This window comes from Haemaphysalis longicornis, unplaced genomic scaffold (genome assembly GCF_048455015.1).
Source record: "Haemaphysalis longicornis isolate Haplotype H1 unplaced genomic scaffold, Haemaphysalis longicornis Haplotype H1 scaffold_4, whole genome shotgun sequence".
NCBI classification, from domain to species: Eukaryota; Metazoa; Arthropoda; class Arachnida; order Ixodida; family Ixodidae; genus Haemaphysalis; species Haemaphysalis longicornis.
This window is the reverse complement of record NW_027526361.1, coordinates 182,248,619-182,270,363: the sequence shown is the minus strand read 5'-3', so window position 1 is coordinate 182,270,363 and position 21,745 is coordinate 182,248,619. Positions and strand designations below refer to the sequence as shown.

General features: G+C 45.3%; 2 protein-coding genes across 2 annotated transcripts in view; one reads left to right on the top strand and one right to left on the bottom strand.

Annotated features, from left to right (window-relative positions):
• LOC144179550 (venom allergen 5-like) overlaps positions 1 to 21,745 on the top strand; it is a 67,260-nt gene that overhangs the window by 31,466 nt on the left and 14,049 nt on the right. Inside the window, exon 5 of the mRNA XM_077707941.1 lies at positions 477 to 583. Within this exon, the coding sequence (XP_077564067.1) occupies positions 477 to 583 (107 nt within the window). The remainder of the gene's footprint in view (positions 1 to 476; positions 584 to 21,745) is intronic.
• On the bottom strand, positions 18,821 to 20,278 carry LOC144179549 (uncharacterized). Its single transcript, XM_077707940.1, has one exon. It carries the CDS (start codon positions 19,856 to 19,858, stop codon positions 18,950 to 18,952), a length of 909 nt encoding a protein of 302 aa, XP_077564066.1. The 5' UTR covers positions 19,859 to 20,278; the 3' UTR covers positions 18,821 to 18,949.

Here is a 21,745-nt window from a genome sequence, read left to right as displayed (position 1 = left end):
GCGTTACTGGAAAACTCCGGAAATCTTCATTCGCCGATTTAATAAGAAGGCTTTCTGTTGCCGTAACCGAGCGATGTATATATATAGAGAGGCAGAAAACTCATGGTAGGACGGTGAATATAAGGGAAAAACTGATTTTATCACGTGCAGCGCCTGACCTTGCACTCACGTCGCTGCCGCACCCAGCGCAGCCGCAGCCACCAGGTATCAAGCCCGCTGTGATGGCGGCCGCAGTACGGTCCGCACCTGGAAACTCACTTTTTTTGTCCCCAATATATCACGAGGAGTACCTTGCTGTCGGTATTTTAATTAATATGTGAGCATTTCCTGGAGCCCCCTGTGCAGTGATCGAGGCCAATGTAACTATTTATTAATAAATTAATAGGAAAGCATAGCTTTTTGGCAGCGTTTCATCGTTCAATAAATAGCGTATCATTATGTCCAGCCTCCTTTAATGGTGTTATTGTTCTGTGTAGCTTGCGTCTGCGCAAACCTGGAGAGTCGGCTGTGGATTTGCGAAGTACCTGTCGCAGCGCCGTGGTCGGGGCCTTGAGAAGCTGTACACCTGTGCCTACGCTCCCGGGTAAGCGGATTTTTATATGTTATAAAATGTATTTCTACAAGTGCAGTTCTCTTCCGCAGCCAGTGTGACGTCGGTTGGTTGTTAGGCTCGTTAGCCTTGTTAGAGGCAATCCATCGATTCCACGTAAATAAATATTGCAGTTACATTGCGCGATTTCGGAAATATAAAGACGGAAATTTGTCAAGTGGCCGGCGGCGCCTTTTGTACATTATGATTGCTGGTGACGTGACAAAAGGCGTCATTTATGCAGGTAATTTGAATGTCCTGTCATTATTTAACAAAACGCAAAACCTTTTATCTTCACCTCCTATTTTCGCTTTCACATTATTGAAAAGGAATTTAAATTCACGGCTTCAGCGTGAATGCCTCCAATTGAAATATGGATACTGTTATAAAGTTCAGGTTTAAACCGTATAACGCAATATCGCCTCCATTTGCCATTGTGCCACTTAGAGGCGGTGACAAAACAATCAGTGTCAAACAGCACGCGTTTACCAGCACAGCGACAAAACAGAGCAGTGAAAACACAGCTCAAATCAAATGGGCACGCTAACATAGAGCAGAGTTACAAAAGGTGGAACGGCCAAACAGTACAACGTGAAAACATCGTGTTGGCGGTATCACCTTAGAGAGCATATCTCTCTAGTTTAAATGAGTTTACAAACGTTTTCAACAGCCATATGCATTTTATTAGTTCCTTACGCTTGATTTTTCTTACTGTAAAAAAAGAAATAATTTTATTAGATGCAGCGAACACTGCGTATGACCAAGGCCACTGTGTCACATTTGTGGCACACAATTGAGCAAACATACAGTTTTGCTTTTTCCATATTATTCAAGCGCAGTTCTACTTTTGCCACGTAAAGCTTTTGCACACTTGTCGTTGGACCACAAAATACGTGCTCTTTGGTTTTATGCTTGGCGTCGTAACGGTGCACCAATTTTTCTCATCTGCAATGTATTTCAACAACAGTACTTAGGTTTTCCAATAACTTTTGTAAGTCCTCAAATATTTAAACGTAAACAAATAAAGCTCTGTTCTAGAACAATTGATCGTATACCTAGCATGTCCCACTTGCGCCCTCTTGATGTTGGAGTTTTGTTTTTGAATGCCGATGAATGCCAGTCCGACCCGAAAGAATTGTAATTTCTTCGACAATACAATCCTGGCTTCAATAATACAAGTGACACGTCCTACTACTAGGGTCACTTCTGCGGCCACTACGGCTTCTAAAAGCATCAATGAAGCCTGCTCTTCCCAAATCTACATTGTTATTTCAGCATACGGCCCTCCTAGAATACGGGTAATGCCACAAACCATGTCTTCTGACTTGGCTATTTGTGGTGTTAACAGCGCCTGGCCGCAGCCGGCTCTCTTATCTTTTGTTCTAAGCGAAGTGCTTGTTAAAGTGCTCGCACCGACGACGACTGCAACGCGAAAACGCCCTGTAGAAAAGCCAACTTTCTCTGACGGCGATTTTGTACGGTCGTGGGTGAGTGAAAGAAAAAGTTGTGGTTGAGTCCTCTGCCATAGGAATCGGTAAAACGCGAAAGTGAAATGTGTAGCGAAATCTGCAGCGGAACATGATTTGAGGGTCAGCGGCTGTCTTGTGGGTATGCTTGGCGAGCGACATCGTGCTGGCGGGTCGCTTCAGCAAAGGGCGGCGTCTATGCAGTTGCTTCATTTCGACTTTTTTTGTGGTTTTATAGCGTGGAAGACAACCGGACCTCCTGTTAAGCGTTGTTTCGTAAAACAAGAATCACTCCCCCAACCAATCATGTCCACTGGGTTCACCCTGAACTCAGTTTATTAAACTGCATGTCGCACCACGAAGTCTCAATAGGGTACAACGTACACACAAAACACAAGTTAGCCTGAATGGGAGTTTCTTGGCTGGAATACGTCTTTTAAACTCCTCACGACAGGCGGCCTGCTCCCACGTGTGGTAGTATGATGGTGGAAAAACTGCCAGTTTACACCGGGGCCCACAAGCCGTCGTAAATAAGCGCATTTACCACGGTTGTACCTCTTCACAAAACGCAGTATCTGGCTGTGATTACTGCGTTTGTCCTAATGGGAGTATTAAAAACTCCCACGCCACCTCCATTTCCTTCTCCTCCTCCTTCACCCCTTCCTCCTCTACGCGTCCTTACAAAATGGCTGCCAGTTGGTGTCGTGTGAGCTCCAGCGTCCCCGAAAATTTATTGCCAGTGTGAACTTGCGGCCGGACGAACGGATGTGAAGTGCTTCCCAACAACCGAAGCTCGTTGCGAACATTGTGGAACCAGCCTGGACTGACGTGCGACGGACTGCAACGTCGCCTCCGTGTCACCGACCTTCGAGCCGACGGAATACGCCAGCGAGCCGACGCGAGGCCTAAATGCAGTGATCGCTGAGAGTGGCTCGTTAAAAAAACAACGCGGTTGTGCCTCTGCGAGGTGGTTGAAGGTGAGATTTTCACGTTTTTTATTGTACGCAACATTTGGGGAGACTTGTGCCCCTTCTAGCGTCAAATAAACTCAACGTGTTTCCCGCGCCACTGCACGGGCGATTCTCCGCCACTGGAGGTGAGCGTTGTGCGTGAAAGACGGCACCATGCCCGGAACATCATTGGGGAGGCCGAACGGTGTGAAAGCAATGCGTATTTGCGCAGGTCTCGAGCAGAACACTCACTCATTCACACTCGCAAGCAGAATGAAAACTGTCCGAACTCTGGACGGCTGTTAGGCGTTTTTGTCAGGCTGTGTCTGTGGCTTAGTGGCAGGCGAGGTTGAAGTTGGCCGGTCAAACGTCGCAGTGCGGCCGCTTTTCTTGAGAAGTAGGTGTGGTGCCAGCCGCGCCTGCTACGAGGAGGGTGACTGCCGCGTGCCGCCGGCGATTAATTGCTTTCACTGGAAAGGGAGAAGGTCGGGGCCCCGTGGGAGCTCTCCGTACGCTAGGCGCGTGTAACTATAACCAGCAAACGCCATTCGAGGGAGCATTCTGTAAAGTCGACAGACGACTGCTTATTTTTTTTTTTTTTTTTTGAAGGGGGGCACGCGCAGGCGTCACACCGACCGAAATTTTTCCTTAACTTTCGGTGAGGGGAGAGAGGGCCAGTGCGGGGGGTAAAACCTGAAGCTCGTTCCCAGATCACTACACGCAAGGAAAAGAGGGAAAAGAAGCATTTTGAGAAGTTGGTCGCCACAAGGGTCGCGCACCTTTTTGAACAGCAGAACACTTCGTTTTGACGAACTAGTGAGCGCAGGTGTCTCGGACAGAAGTGCAATTTTGAGTAGCTTTAAAGAAACATTCAGACATTACGGAAAATTGGACACAAGAGTGGCAAGTTCAGCGTCTTTACAGTGCCGTTTCTTTTTTTTTTTTTTTCAGGTCAGATGCCCAATATACTATGTATTTGTTACCGCAGATTTAAAGCGTTTTGCTATCCCTCTAAAGAATGTGCTGCTGTGGCTTCCAGAAGAACGTGCCAGGGGGTGCGGCAACGTCAGCGTTCGGGAGGCAGGTGCAAGCAAACAGCGCACCGACGACATGCTGACCTCATTGTTTGCAAATGGCTTAAATTTTTTTCGTTGAGGAGTGTTGTAGTAGATAAAGTTCTGACCAAGATACCTTGTGTTCTCGATGTAGGTGTTTTGTTGATTCAGTGTTTTTATTGTCTTATTAACGTGTTCACACGTATATCGTATTCATGTAATTTTTATGCAATAAATTGACTGTGCAGAAAACAAACTTTTCACGTTTCGCCATTCAACGTTTGAAGCGGAAAAAGACCAGAAATTACGTGATCCCCAACGAAAAATAAAAACGCGGCCTGTGCCCTTATTAAGAACTCCCAAATGCAGTAATAAATTCCACTGCAGCGCATATATATGAAACGCACAAAAACACACACACAAAAAAACCTCGAATGCAGGTCAACACTGCTCCCAATGCGCCCCCTGAAAACTCCCAGTTGGAGGAAACAATACACTCCCAATGGTACCCCTGGAAACTCCCGTTGTAGTGGCAGTAAAATGAAACTCCCATATGCTACTGAAAAAACTGCCGAAATAATGGGAGTAAGGCGAAACTCCCATTGGAAGGAGTTTTGAAAACTCCGAATTGGTACTGAGTTATGACACAAGCCATTTACTCCCATTCCGGCTTATTTGTGTTCTGTGTGTACAGTGTTCATAAACACAGTTCACCGACCTATTGAAAGTTGGCAAGTGTCCGCATTTCTCAGACCCTAAAGTACCCACCTGAACACTGAACTGCACAATTCACATGACATGCCGAACACCACCCTATTCAACTTCTAAATGAGCCCAGGAACTATTTCATATACAAATTCGAACTGGTTATAGCATCTGCGCCTACGTCTTCCTTCCCATTCATCTGATCCCAGTGACTGTACTCATAAGCAGGGCTACTCTCACCGCAATTCTTTTTGAATACGAGACCTTCATGCGCTGTTATCGTCCACTCTTATCATGCCTAATCTACTCCGACAGTCGCTCGGAGACCCCCTCTCCTCGTTCCGCGCACCTTGAGTTAACACCGACTTTGGACGAAACTTGCTGGCAAACGTTGCAGGACTTGATATTTCCTTGCATCACTTTGCATGCCTGGCCAAAGGTAATCTTCTGTGATTCTCCTGATGGTTTCACACACCCCGCGACGGCCCGCCATGAAGCTTTTGCGCGCTATTGCCAAGAGCTTCTGCCGTTGAGATCTTGTGGTGCTACAAGCTGCATGACTACTCGTTCTATTAGAATAGTAAAGAAGTTCATTCTGAAACATAAACATGTAAACAGCATGATGTCCTCTCCATTCCACCTCCACTTGCTGATAACAGCCCTGCAGTGCCTGATCTTGCATCTGATGCTCAGCCAACTCACAAGAGTTTAGGGTAAGGGGTTGATTTAGTGAATTTTTTGGAGTGGTCTGCTCCTCTCTCAGCTTGAAGGTAGTTTCAACGGCTGCTGACACCACTTGGGCATACACTATATGTGGTAAATCACCATTTCTCTTGCGTAGTTCTTGCGATATAATGCACGGACTCCCTTTCTGCATGATTTCTGCCTTGGAAATCCTTTGATGGTCGGGAGCGTCTGCCTCTCCAACACTTGGAACATTCCCATATATCAGACCATGTAAAGGGTTGTCAATGCATTTTGCATAAAACCTTCCAAAAATAAAACGGCCTTGGGATCTCTATGATGGCTTCAGGTAACCACTTCATGGTACTGTCAACGAAAATAAGTGATGACTTCTGTCCTGTCACGTCTTCATCACTTACCGAGCTCCTTCTAATCAGCACCGTGTTAGCACCATACCTCGGCAAAGTTGGCGCGGCTCACTCAAACTCACGCACAATTTTTTTTTCGAATCACCACTCACTCAAACTCAGACTCAATGCTGAGTAGCACATCTGCGCTCACTCAAACTCAAACTCACATTGAGCGCAAAACTCAAAACTCACTCGGACTCAAACTCAAAATGTACTCAGAACTCAAAATGTACTATACTCAAAATGTAACCAAAACTCAAAATGTACTCAAACTCAAAATGTACTCAAACGCAATATGGACTCAAAACTCGAAATGTACTCAGAAATCAAAATGGACTCAAACTCAAGATGTACTCAGAACTCAAAATGGACTCAAACTCAAATTGTACTCAGAACTCAAAATGGACTCAAACTCAAAATGGACTCAAACTCAAAATGTACTCAGAACTCAACATGTACTCAAAATTTAAAATGAACTCACAATTCAAAATGGGCTGAGAACTCAAAGTGAATTCAGAACTCAAATGGCCTCACAGAGATTGAGGCAGTGAGAGTGAGAGTGAGAGTGAGAGTGTGAGTGAGAGTGTGAGTGAGAGTGAGAGTGAAAGCGAGAGTGAGAGTGAGAGTGAGAGTGTGAATGTGAGTGTGACTGTGACTGAGAGTGAGAGTGTGAGTGAGTGAGAGTGAGAGTGTGATTGTCAGTGTGAGTGTGAGTGAGAGTTAGAGTGAGAGTGTCAGTGAGAGTGAGAGTGTGAGTGTGAGTTGAGTCTGAGTCTGAGTCTGAGTGAGAGTGAGAGTGAGAGTGAGAGTGTGAGTGAGAGTGAGAGTGTGAGTGTGAGTATGAATGAGAGTGAGAGTGAGTGTGAGTGAGAGTGAGAGTGAGAGTGAGAGTGAGAGTGAGTGTGAGTGAGAGTGAGAGTGAGAGTGAGAGTGTGAGTGTTAGTGTGAGTGAGAGAGTGAGAGTGTTAGTGTGAGTGTGAGTGTGAGTGTGAGTGTGAGTGTTAGTGAGAGTGTGAGTGAGAGTGAGAGTGAGAGTGTGAATGTGAGTGAGAGTGAGAGTGTGAGTGTGAGAGTGAGAGTGAGTGAGTACCTTTTGCTATGTCCTCATAATTATAACCGGAAAGCATTTTATATTTGTCCCACGTGATCCCCCTCGACGAGACCTTTAATTTGATACCCCACACACCCTAGCAGGGTCATAAGGAATTCATACCAGTCAAACTAACCATGACTCTCATGACTGTAACCAGGACGCATTATTTAAGTGTCCAACGTGATTCCCCTAACTGGAACCTTTCATTTGACTCCCCACATCCTTCTGCGGCCTCAGCTTGAATTTAACCCAATCTATGCCTCATAATGACTATCTCATGATTCGAACTACGAAGCCTTTTTTTATTTGTACCACGTGATTCCCCTCGTCAAGACCGTAAATTGGATACCCTACACGCCCTAGCAGGGTCACTTCGAATTTTACCACAATATAAGACTCGCCATGACAATCTCATGGTTATAACCAGGAAGCATTTTTGTATTTCTCCCACGTGATTCCTCTCATCAAGACCATTACTTTGATACCCATCACATCCTAGCGGAATCAATTTGAATGTTAAACCAATCAATGACTAACCATGACAATCTCATGATATAGCCCTACGACATTTTTGTCCCACGTGATTTCCCTTATCGGAACCTTCAATTTGATGCCCCAGACACCCAGTGGCATCATTGTGAATTTTAATCTAATTTATGACCCATTTTAACTGTCATGATAATAGTCAGGAAGCACGTGATTACCATCATCGAGACCTTTAATTTGATACGCCACACGCCCTAGCGTCATGAACTTGAATTCTAACCGCTTCTATGACTTACCATGACTACGTCATGATATATCCATAAGTCATTTTCGTCCCGATCGATTCCCCACATCGAGACCTTGAATTTCATTCCCCACATGCCCTCGCAGCGTCGTTTTGAATTTTAACCCAATCTATGGCTCATTATGACTGCCTGATGACTACAATCAGGAAGCATTTTTTTATTTACCCCGCTTGATTCCGTTAATCCGGACCTTTCATTTGATACCTTACACGCCTTAGCCTCATCAGTTTCACTTTTCACCCAATCTAATGTGGTCATTATTCTGTCTTAAGGGGCGCTGGCCAGTCAATTCAGCTAATTCATTTCAAGCAGCAGAAAGAACAGCCCCCGCCCCCATTTCCCCCTGGCTCTCACCTCTTCCTTTGTGACCGCTAGTATTCAAGCCTTTAACAGTAGCAGGCGAACAACCAGCACGCCAGCGCCGCCGTGTGCTTTCCCACCACCCTTTCCCACGCTCTTAGTGGATTCATCAGGAGGAAAAGTTAAGAAAACCCTTTTTTATGACCTCACCAGTCAATTGTCCTTCACGCGCCCAGCCGCGAAAATTAGGTATACAGCAAGTGCTTATGGCCATGAAAATTCAACAAGAAAGTAAAAAAAAATCAGACACCCCCTCCCTCCCAACCAATCATGCAGATTGCGATTGGTGCCGTACCCGCAGGTAACCTGAATTCCGAGCCCACCGTGACGCATGAAACTTAAAAGCCAACCATAGCTGCCTGCTAGCTACTCATATGTACTCAAACTCAAAATGGACTCAAAACTCCTATGTACTCAGAACTCAAAATGTACTCAAAACTCAATATGTAATCGAACTCAAAATGTACTCAAACTCAAAATGTACTCAGAACTCAAAATGGACTCAACTCAAAATGTACTCAGAACTCAAAATGGACTCAAACTCAAAATGTACTCAGAACTCAAAATGGACTCAAACTCAAATTGTACTCAGAACTCAAAATGGACTCAAACTCAAAATGGACTCAAACTCAAAATGTACTCAGAACTCAAAGTGGACTCAAACTGAAAGTGTACTCAGAACTCAAAATGGACTCAAACTCAAAATGGACTCAGAACTCAAAATGGACTCAAACTCAAAATGTGCTCAGAACTCAAAATGGACTCAAACTCAAAATGTACTCAGAACTCAAAATGGACTCAAACTCAATCGGACTCAAACTCAGTCGTGATCACTCGCAATAGTTATACAATTACTCTGATAAAATTGCAACAGCTGATACTGCCTGCGTCTCTGCCTTAAACCCCTTACATAAAGTGAGGCGACGTGCACTGCTGATAATTTGCCCATACGGATCAGCTAATCACTCCTCTCAGCGAAAGAAGGAGTCACCCTGGTTTTTGACGGCCGCTAAAACTGCCTCCGTGGGGCTGGGCGCACATTTAAGCTGTTAGCTGACTTAGCTCCCTGATCTACGCCTGCAACTGCTGCAAAGTTAGGCGCCTGCCTCTTCTCTGCACCAGAACAAGTTTCCTCTGAATAAAGAGAGGCCGGGCGCTTCAGGGGCCCTTATACAGCGTCCATTATATTTTAACAATACGGGGAATCATCAGGCCACGATGCCGAAGGCGAAGCATTAGGCTGCGAATAACCACCCTCAGCCGTCATGAAGCATGCAGAAGAAGCGCGGTCTTCCCTAGCCACTGCGCCGCGGGGAAGAGATGCGCTGTCGCAAGGAGCTCTCAAGCAATTCAGCCACCTTTGACGGGCCCACATCATCAAAGTCCCTGGAGTCTTCCGTTGAAGGCAGGCCCCACTGTTGCCGACTTCCTTGAATCTGGAAACCCGCACGGATAGTTTTGGTTCTCAGAGCAGAGGTTCATGCTGTGTGGTCTCCAAGTTGGCAGAAGGAGAGTGCTGAAAAATGGTGGCCGGGCCTGGAGTAACGCTGACTTCTCATGAAGCATCCACCACTTCAGATGCATCCATAAAGTGTTCGGAAGTTTCATAATCGGTAGTCTTCACCTGGCCCTGATGTAGTTTGTCAGCATACGTCATTACACAGTTTCTACCGTACGCACATAGTGCCGGCGTTGGTAGCCCCGAGGTGTACTGCGCTGCCGACACACGTGCCTAACCCTGCTACAACGAAGGCACAGCGGTGGCCTTCCCGGAATGAGTACCAAGCTCTGGATCCCATAGACATCTAGCATGTGCGGAATACTGCTCACGGAGACACCTTCTTTCAACGCTAGGCAGACATCCCGGTTCGAAGTTTTCATGTGGCCAAATTACCCGGGTTACAGACTGGAGAGTGCGGCACGGTTCCAGCGCTTCCTCAATCCGTCGGCTCGCCATATGGCGGGGTAACCAAAGTGCCTTTACCTCGACCTCCCACGAATCCAGGTCAAACACTATACACTTTAAGGACTTCACGGGGAAACTTCCGAGGTCTACAAGCGTCTGCTTCTCAAGAGCACTTATGCACATTACCATTCATACATAGCTAATCTGGCATAGCATAATTCTAATAATGTCTCTAAGATCCATAACTCGAGCAGAACATCCCTGAAGTCAGGAGCACAGTAAGGACAGCCTTTGAGATCAGCATTCAAAACAATGGTACCAGTTGCAAGACGGGAAAGGGCGAGCATATGTTTTCTTTGGGTCCGGAAGCTGAAATACTTCGGGCAAAGGCCGATGCGCTGTTTCCAGCTTGCATCATTGGAAAAACAGCCGCACCGAACTGCTTCTTCCATGGTCCAAACGCAGCCCAAACTTAGACGACAACCGAAGAACCCGTCACGAAAAGGCTTCGCGTTCAACCCTCGTCGTGGTTAGTCGGAGGAGCGCATGATTTTTTGCTCCTTCTTTTCTACTCCGCACCAGAAGTCTCATTTTATTAGGGAAAGGGTGTTACGTTGTGATCGCTCTCCCAGACTGCTCTTCTTTATTCTAGAATGCCCTGAATGATGTTTTTGAATGATGTTTTCAGTAACAGAGTACTGTAGATAAATGCATGCAGAGGAAACGCTGCGCCAATCGGTTCGCTGAAGTTCTTCTCTGAAGGTCAGTTTGTTGACTACTTTTCTGCCGCTGCTGTATTCTTTCGCACGTTCACTCCTATCAACTTTATTCTCTAAAAAACTTCAATGTACCTTTTATTTATTGCGGACGCTTGATATTCAGCATAAGGAAAACATTTTCCACGGCCTTTATTTGCGCACACGCTTGAAGGAGTCACCAGTACTTTTCGTGGCTTTTTCTTATCAGAGTCATAATGTTTCATACTAAACACTAGAGGAGCCACTGGTGCTGGCATCGTTCTACCACCATGTAACTGATTGTGTGGTGCAGACCTGTGGTGTTTGAACTTGGTTTAACTTGATGCTTGGTGGTTGGTATGTGTGCTTGGCTATAGATTTTACTGCGCCATATGTTTAGGTTTCCGCGTTGAAAGCATCGACGGCTCGTTACGGGGTGCAATTGCTGTTAGCGCACGAGTCCAGCGCCTCCAATGAGCGAATGCTTCTCGGCTGTAATTAAATGGATGCGAAAGTAGTAGCATCGCCGTGTATCTTCTACATTACCATTAATCAAGTTCTGCGGCATTTCTCAAAAGCGACGCGAACTCGAGATACCACACAAGTAACACGGTATGCGCACGCAGTTCGATCCTAGTCCCGTTCATGACGACATTTGTGAAGTGAACGCGAGCGTGGTAGTGGCTAAGCCAATAAAAATCTTTTACCAGCACTCAGTGCGTCTGTACAGTCGTCAAATGTTTCTTCGCGTAATAGTATTGTGGGAGCGCTGACCGGCAGGTAGGTCCGCAATTTGTCACCGTAGAGAGCCACGAAACAAGCGAGTGTATGGTGCCTGCATAGGAAGATTCCGCCAATGCAACCATCTGCTTGTTTGTTCGCGCAAGCACACTACAGCCCTTTTGCGCTGGTAATCAGCTGCCTGTAATCATTGGCGTGTACACGGCATTCGCTAAATCGCTGTCACCGCCCTTCCCCATGTAAACGTGTGGATTATAGTTCAGCCGCCCTGCTTCAGCCGCACGCTATCGCCGATTCGCACGCAAAAAAAAAAAAAAAAAGAATGGTTCGCCGCCTAGTCGCCCGCTCCGCTAAACTCACCCGTGTATTCACTTTACAAATATTATCCCGTCTAATAGAAAAATTCTCCTAAACCTCAATATCAACTTAGCATAAAGTACAAGTTGTTTACACCACTAATAGTTTTAAACTCTTCACTACTTTGCTGGCATGATTAATAGGTCGAAAGCCTTAAGGGCCGGTGGAAAAGCACCGCTGTTGTGGTAGTCATTTATTTCGTTTTTGTGGCTGTCGGGTCAGAAAGTAGGGTTGTCACTGAAAAGAGTAGAGAAATAAAAACAAACGAACATGTGCGATCCAAGGGGATGCGGGCCAGGAACTGCAACGTAGCAGCCCAGTGCTGTCACAAGTGTGGGATCTCCGCTTCTTTTATTCATTACCTTTTTTCGCACACAAGTGACGGCAACCATGGATTAAAAACCGTCGGTCGAAATAACCAAAATAAACACGAACCATACACAAACCGTTCTTCTACAACAATCAGCCATTCCAGATCATGCGCCTCCAACCTATTCACTTCGGCGAGCAAACTAATACATTGTGCAAAGTATTTGCTCCCACTGAACACGTGAGGGTAAGCGTTGGACCACTGCCGTCCTCGATTTACAAATGGTAGGGAAACATAGATCCATGACGACGTCATACGGCACAGTTTTGCTACTAGGTACAGTCGGGGACTTAATTTTGCAGACCACGCGAGCGCGTGGCAAAAGCCACCGATGCGCGCTCTGGAGGCCCGGCGCCTGTTGTCGAGACCGGCGCGGCGCGCATGCGCGTCCTGTTTTACTCGCAGGCACGCCGATTTTCTCGCTTCCTGCTGCGGTGCTTCGATGGTCACTCAAGCACCGCATAGCGACGCCTTTGCAGCACTCCTGTCTTCCCGGTGGCACATTTGGGGCCTAACGTGACGATTGCGAGGGCTTTGGCGCAAGTGCTCCTCGCGTCCTGATAAACAGTTGCGCGCAATGTTTTATTTGTTTTTTTTTTGTGCCTTATCGTTTATAGACGATGAGACTAGCGGCTTTCGAACGGCGTACCCGAATGAAGCGCCTACAAAGCACAGTCTCGCGGTACGCGCTACCGACGACGAAATGCCGGCTATATGAATAGCGAACTTTTATTCACCTTGTGTATTGTGTAATTTGGCCACTGAACATATATATATCCCAGCTCGCTCTCCGCTGCCCATAAAGTAGGCGATTTGCAAGTTATAAAAAAGAATTATTTCGGCGTTTTTGCCGCCTACTTCATTACTTAAAAATGATAGAAATACGTACTCACATAAATTGTCTGTTCGCTCTGCCCATCGCATTCGTAAAAATGGCACCTCGGGCTCCCATTGAATGCCGTAAAATTATTTGCTACTTTTCTCCGCAATATTAATCGCTACTTAGGGCCTTCCGAATGTTTTCTCACTGTTCAACGGGTGTTTAACCACTGAAAAACAATCAGCTTGTCCTCCTGTTTCGTTGTTGACCTGGTCCTTCTGCTCCGCTGGGCATCTGCAAAGCGGCCCTTTTCTGATGGAGGCGAAAGGTGAAAATGCTCACGTGTGTTCGGAATTTTGGTGCATGTTACATATTATCAGGTAATCAAAATTAATCCGGAGCTTTCAACTACGGCCCGCCTTATCGGCTGTGTAGCATCGGCGCGTTAAAACCTCATAATCAATCAATGCAAGCCGACCTTGAAGAATTGCTCCGGCCTTGCAGCAAGTCATCACCGTAGGCATGAATTCCTGGGCTAACAGCATCTCTTGGGCTATTATTAAGCTGGCAAATGTCCCTTTGAAAAACAGCTTCTCAAAAGTAGCGAATAATTTTACGGCATTCAATGGGAGACCGAAGTGCCATTTTTACGAATGCGACGGGCAGAGCGAACAGACAATTTATGTGAGTACGTATTTCTATCATTTTTAAGTAATGAAGTAGGCGGCAAAAACGCCGAAATAATTTCTTTTTTATAACTTGCAAATCGCCTACTTTATGGGCCGCGGAGAGCGAGCTGGAATATATGTTCAGTGGCCAAATTACACAATAAACAAGGTGCATAAAGGTTCGCTATTCATATAGCTGGCATTTCGTCATCGGTAGCGCGTACCGCGAGACTGTGCTTTGTATGCGCTTCATTCGGGTACGCCGTTCGAAAGCCGCTAGTCTCATCGTCTATAAACGATAAGGCACAAAAAAAAAACAAATAAAACATTGCGCGCAACTGTTTATCAGGACGCGAGGAGCACTTGCGCCAAAGCCCTCGCAATCGTCACGTTAGGCCCCAAATGTGCCACCGGGAAGACAGGAGTGCTGCAAAGGCGTCGCTATGCGGTGCTTGAGTGACCATCGAAGCACCGCAGCAGGAAGCGAGAAAATCGGCGTGCCTGCGAGTAAAACAGGACGCGCATGCGCGCCGCGCCGGTCTCGACAACACGCGCCGGGCCTCCAGAGCGCGCATCGGTGGCTTTTGCCACGCGCACGCGTGGTCTGCAAAATTAAGTCCCCGACTGTACGTGAAGAAATCGTACGCCTTGTGGTGAAAGGGTTCTTTAAGGTTCTTTAAAAGTGAGGGGGGGGGGGAGGGCCGAGGAAAAGGAGAGGCACCTACGGAGAAGTGGCGGGGAAGGCTATCGTCTTTCGACGGTATTTGCTGCGAAGCGAGCCATCACATGGCTACTTTATCCCTTTAATCTATATACTGTGCTATCTCCGCACTTCGCCAACATATAACAAGAGATTTTGCGGTTGTTCCTTTCTTTGTGGTATAGAGCTTCATACTAATATATACTAGAGAGAAATCTGGCGCTGCAATGGGGTCGAATTGCAGCTAGCGGCCTTCCTCGCCTACCTGGCTTCTTTAGCCACACGGCTTCTTTTTTGTCTTGAAGCCAAGATCAACAAATCAGGGTAACATTTTTTTCTTGATCGTCTTACACGAAGCTTCTAAATAATCACTGGCAAATAAATCTTTTCGAAGCTCGCTTTTTATAATAGCGAAACAAATTTCAATAATCTTTTACAGCAATATAGCTTTTTTGCCGCCCGAGGCAACTTCTCAGCCTGTTCATATGGCAAGGACAAGTGGAACGGGCCTGCCCTGTAGCGTATAGGCGTTTCCTAGTCGGCACAGCCAAGCGACGTGTGGCGCCATCCAGGGGCATGTTTTAAGCTATGTCCATGTGCACGTGGCCCTCAATTTAATCGCTCAGAACGGCATGGTCCCGTAGTGTAGCAGTTTCGCTCCTGCGAAGCAAACGTCCTAACCCGGGTTCAAATCCTGTTACCGATTTTTTTTCCATTTTCAAAGGTTTGTCATATTTGTATATTAACTTTTGTTATCGCGCATATAACGTATTTATGGCCTCTTTATGGATTATGAATGGGATTTCGGGTATTTTCGTTGCCTTTTGGCCAGTTTCAGCTACTGCTTCTTGTACGTTTTTGCGGGTTTTTCTTTTTATGTCGGTTTCGGCTGTTCGTGTGGAATATTTTTCTACACCATGGTTTTCAACCATTGCAGGTGTCGTTTTGGTTGTTATTTATTTCAGTTCGGGTGGTTTTGTATGTACGTTTATGCTGTGATATAACCCCCATTAGCATGTTCAGGTGACGGCTAACTGTACTGACTAGGAAACGCATATACGCCTCAAGGCCAGGTGCCTCGATGCCAGCGCTGCCTTGCAGCGGAGACGCGCGTGAACCGAGGCGCAATACTTGTTTGTTTGTTTGTCTTTATTCGCATCTTGCACAACGTACATGACGCTGGGAGCGAGCAGTAAAAGCTGTCAAAAATCGACAGCTTGACAGAGCTGCAAGCCCCCAAGCACTGGGCAGCGTAACGGCAACATCAAATACAACTTGTATATTGAAAAGAAAAGAAGAGCAAAAGAGAGAGAATAAAAAAAGAAATAATAAAGAAAATGGACCAAATATTAACTGCCAACACAGTAAATACGCAGAAGCCGTACTGTGGTACTACACGTAATTCGGCATTACACAAACTGCACATGCTATCAGGTATTATACAAAGAATAACAAAGAATATAATATCATGTATCATACAAAGAATATAATATCATTTATTATACAAAGAATAACACAGTCCAAGACAGGGCTATACACTGGGAAAAAAAAGAAAGAACAAAAATGAAAATAAAAACCATACAATTTTGTAGGGACATCAATACAAGCGAGGGAAGATGCGCAACAAACAATCCGATGCGCAACAAACAATCAGTACATTCAACATTTTTTAAAATAATCTCGTAGTCCTCGGAAAGTCGTTTCGGGGAGTCTAATGTCCTGGCGATTTAGTTCATTTAATAGTCTGGGAAGTTTGTTTTGTAGGGTTTGCAGTCCGTATGTAGTTTTGTACGTTTTGACACAGAACGGTTCAACATGTCTTGTTCGGTATGTTTTGGTGCTCTCTTGAAGTTTTGCTAACTTAGAAAAAAAGGGGGAGTTGTTAAGCGTAGCCTGCTTTACAGCTTTACACAGTAGGTAATCGAACGTTTTTGCAATAGGCATTATATTATATTTCGGAAATAAATGTTGCGTAGGTGAACGCGTAGGAAGGTTTTCGAGAACTCTAATAAACTTTTTTTGTAATCTGTGTATACTCTGTAGATTCGTTTGCGTAGTTGATGCCCATACTAAGTGGCAATAATTAATTCTGGATAAAATTAAAGTATTATATACTAACAACATAATGTTACGTGGTAATATGTGCTGGTGGCGGTACAGTAAGCCAACTACCTGCGATAACTTCACGATTAGGGAAGTTACGTGACTATCCCATGAAAGGTTTTCGTGAAAAATTACCCCTAAAGTCTTAATTCTTGGTACAATTTCCACAGCGGTTGATCTTAAAGATATTGTGTTGTTGATTATTACGGTTTTATTTCTGGCCCGGAAAAGTACAGCTTTAGTCTTAGCAATGTTTATTTTCAGACAATTTTTTTGCGTCCATGCATCTAGTTTAAGTAAAATTAGGTTTGCATCATCAATTAAATCATCGGCTACGCTACCAGTTAAGAATATAGTGGTGTCGTCTGCGTAAATGACGAATTTAGCATGCGGCCCGATACTGACTATGTCATTCACAAACATATTAAATAAAAAAGGTCCTAAAATGCTGCCCTGGGGTACTCCTGCTAGAACTGGCAAAGGATCAGAGGAAGAACCGTCCACAGTAACTATTTGGCTTCGGTGTTCAAGATAAGATCGCACCAGTGATCCGGCCTTTCCCCGAATACCATACCGCGCAAGCTTTTCAAGTAACAGATTGTGATTAATGTGGTCGAATGCCTTTGACAAGTCGATGAAAATTCCTAAAACAAGCTTTCCCTGCTCAAGTTGTGTGAGTAGATGTTCTTTTTGTGTCAGCAAAGCGTATTGTGTACTGGAACCCTTGCGAAACCCAAATTGGCACTCCGATATTATGTTATGTTTTTGTTCAAATTGCGATAGTCGCTTTAGTATTACTTTTTCGAGAATCTTAGAGAAGACGGGAAGTATCGATAATGGCCTATAGTTTCCCATATCATTTCGGTCACCTTTTTTAAAGACAACTGCCACTCTTGCAATCTGCATCCTTTCAGGAAAGATAGCCTGACTTATACACAGATTGAAAATATGCGCAATACATGGGCCGAGTAGATGCGCGACGTGCTTTATTGGTTTCACTTGGTAACCATCAAAATCTTTGGCGTTGCTGTTATTTAAACTCAATATTGTGGTACTTATCTCACAGTGATTTACCGGATCAAGAAAAATGGTGCTGTTTATGTGAGGTATATCCCTAAGGTCATTACGCACTGTAGTGTGAGAAGCAATATTAACAAAGTGCTGATTGAAGGCGTTTGCAAGCGCCTTTCCCGTGACCTCCACGTCGTTTATTTTTAGACGGTGTATTCTTTCAGCTGGAATCTTTTGGTTTATTATTGTGTTTAGTTTTCGCCACATGACGTCTACACGGCCAGCAGTTGAATTAAATGAAGCAGTGAAATAGTCTCGCCTCGCCTTTTTGAGGTCTTTATCTAAACGATTACGAAATACCTTGTAAGTTTTAAATACTTCTTGGCTTCTATTTTTGAGAAATTCGTTGTACAGCGCATTCTTTCTAGTGATTCTTGCTGATAACTCAGCCGTAACCCAAGGTTTTCTTGATTTTTTTCTTTTCTTAAAAGATGTATACGGAAAACTAGCGTCGTATATAGATTTCAATGTTTTACAAAATTCATCATAGGCGCTGTTCGCGTTTTTTTTCCTAAATACAGTGTCCCAACGGGTTCGGGCTACTTTATCATAGAAAGTAGCAAGAGTTCTTTCTGTAATGTGCTGCACCTGATGAGTTGTATTTGTTCGCTTAATTCGGACGTGTTCCTTAGAGCATAAAAATATAGGGAGATGGTCACTTAAATCTAATACAAGTACTCCGGTTCGAATGTTTTCCGAGTGTAAATTTGTGACGAATATGTCAATGAGTGATGATGAGTTGACCGCGAGTCTGGTGGGTAGTGTAATTACGTTCCGGCAACCATTTGACTTTAACAGAACCTCTAGCTTAACCTGCGCGGTATCACATTTCAGCATGTTAATATTAACATCGCCACCACAAATTACATTAAGCTGATTATTATTCACAAAATCAAGAAGTGTCTCAAGATATTCTAAAAAAGGTGTCAGGGAACCGCTTGGGGGACGGTAGCATACAACAAGAAGAGTGCCTTGAAGTTTTATGGTCAATATTTCGTAGTCATGCGTCATCGCAGAAAATTCAGGTATCATTTCACAAGAAAATGCCTTTTTAACCAAAATACAAACTCCGCCGCCACGGCCTGTGGGGCGATTCAGATAGAAAGTGTGATAAGATGGTTTACGAAAGACTTCGGATTGTTGTGTGCACCATGTCTCAGTTAACATAAGAACATCAAATGATGGCTTTATTTGATCTAAGAAAAGATTCAAGTCGACTGCTTTGTTTCGAATGGATCGTACGTTTAAGTGTAGACATTTAAATGACTTTGAAAACGGAGTACCTAGGTGCTTATCAAAAGCGTGCGGTTGCACGTAGTCTTCGGAATGGGCGGATGCCATGGCATTTCCAGTTGGCTTTATTTTTCTTCATCTTATCTGAGCCGGTCGCGGTCGCAAGCATTAGTAACCACCACCACTGGGTCGCCACCTACTTTGCGCATGAGTACTTTGTTGTTGTGGTGCCATACGTATTTGAAATTGTTAGCCTTGGCCCAGACTTTTGTTTCAAAAAGCAGAGTGCGTGTTCTTTTCGTCAAATTTTCCAGCAAGAACAAGTCCTCATGCGCATCAGACAGTTTCTTCCTATTCTGCCACCACATGTCCCTGTCGGTCTGTTTCGCAAAGCGACAGATTACGCCGGGTATCTTATCTTTCTTGGAAGGGAGGCGGTGGATGGCTACAATGTCATTTTTGTCCAGAAGGGGCAATTTTATTTTGGCTGCAAGCTTATTGATTTCACTGACCAAGTCTTCGTTTTCTGCTGTCTGTATACCGTGAAATTCAAGATTAAGTCGCCTGCTTCGCCATTCAAGGTCATCGACCTCGCGTCTCATCTGTACAAGCTCGTCATCCTGAGCTTCCACTTTTTCCAGCCTCCGCTTCAAATCCCTTACTTCCTGCTCGTTGCGCTCCGTGCGTGTTAATAGTTCGTCGTAACGTTCGCTCATGAATTGTACACTGTCTTCAATGCTTTCCACAGTTTCCTTCAATGGCATCAAGTACTCGAGTTTTTCATGAATTGATTTCAGCCATGTCCGTATATCCTGTGTATCGGGGTCAAAGCTAGGTTTCTCGGGCGGCTGTGGCCGAGACTTGGAACGTCTGCATACTGCGCAACGCCAAGCGTTGCGATACGGCTCGCCCTTTGACTTTATCGTTGTGTCCGAAACTCCGGCACATTTCCCGGTGTGATACTTGCTACTGCAGTCACTGCACTTTATAACCGAGTCACTCGCGACAAGTTGTACACGGCAAATTTGACATTGTTCAGTTGAAGACATTGTCACACTTGGCAGCAGCAGCAGCAGCAAGAGAAGTAATGAAGGAAAAAACACACGAGAATATAACAACTAACCTGCAACAACGCAAAGCGCTGCATCAGACGATCGTTCTTTGACGCTGCCGCTGCTGCCAATGTGGTGTAGCGGGGTCCATCGGGCTTGTTTTATAGTGCGTCCTTGACTTGCAGCGCTGTTTGCTTGTAGTGGCGGGATTCCTGGCTTGATTTCAAGCAGCTCGGTGTACGCCCACCAAGAACACAGGGGACGGGGGGGGGGGGGGGTCCTGATGCTCGTGGTGTTGACGTCAGCTATTTCCTGGCAATCTGCAACAACGCAAAGCGCTGCATCAGACGATCGTTCTTTGACGCTGCCGCTGCTGCCAATGTGGTGTAGCGGGGTCCATCGGGCTTGTTTTATATTGCGTCCTTGACTTGCAGCGCTGTTTGCTTGTAGTGGCGGGATTCCTGGCTTGATTTCAAGCAGCTCGGTGTACGCCCACCAAGAACACAGGGGACGGGGGGGGGGGGGGGGGGGTCCTGATGCTCGTGGTGTTGACGTCAGCTATTTCCTGGCAATCTGCAACAACGCAAAGCGCTGCATCAGACGATCGTTCTTTGACGCTGCCGCTGCTGCCAATCAACGTATAGAACCACGTTGCCCTTCTCCACGTCTGTTTCAAGCGAAACGTGCAACCTATCTAGTAGAACCTTTCGTAACTGTCTCAGTTTGATTTCTTAAAATGCCGCCAGAAGCTATAGGGGCGCTGGCGACAGCAGGCGCCGGAGTGAATTTTTGTTTTCCTGCAACGAGTGTAGTATTTTATTTGCACTGCGATCATCAAGCACACATGAATATTTTATAAAGGAACAGTGCAAATATCACTTATGTATTGATTTTCTGTCTCATATTTGCGTAATGTTTTGTTCTTGTTCAACCATGTTGACAAGTCTGAGCGTTGCCACCGGACTTAGACGTTTAGACGTGGCCGTGGGTATATAAACCTATTGTGCAACTTCTGTTTCACTTTGGCCGGGTGGCTGCATCGAGTTACAGACACACAGAAAGCAGACATACAGACACACAAAAATTTCCGCGTTTTAGTAGCTCAAGAAAGATTATCGCACGGCTAGGTCAGCTGGACTACTTCCCAGGTTAGCGAGAATTGCGTCATTAGCGCCAATTTGTCCCCTGGTGCTTGGTAGGCCAAGCTGCCAAACCGAAAAACAACAAAAGAACACGAATGCCGCTTAGACAACGTTTTCGTTTATGCGCGAGGAAGAAACGCCGTGCCGCTTGTCGTCTGCTATGGGTTCAGCGACCGCGATTGTCTTGGTGTGTCGCAAGTGGGAACCATCACCGCTTGCATTTTTCTTTTTAGATTGTGTTGCTGCTCATATTGTTTTTGACCGCTTTCAGTTGCTAATTTGCTTGCACTCTCCCCGCGGGCACAGAACGTTTGTTGGGAAATCTTTCTCGGTTCAAAACGCGCGAGCCACATCACCCTGAAGCGTGACAATTTTGTTTGGGCAAGAAAAAGGAGTAGACGGGCAATGTGGTTTATTAACTAATTCATTAGCAACGGGTCTCAAACGAAGAAATTTAATACCTGCCACAATAGCATAGAGCTGTGTATCTCTTATAGTAGGTCCAAATGTTGGCCTCCTTTGTCGATCACAACAACATAAGAGACACCTTCGCACAATTCATCGTAAACATAAAATTGCTACAAAGGTCACCGCGTTCATTCGCTGTACACACTACAATTCTACAGAAACGATGTTTCATAATATTACACGTTCGTGAATAATAAAATGAATATTAAGTGCAGATGACCAGCCCATTTCGCACACTATTAACAACCGCTTCTTTTTCTCAATCATATGAACT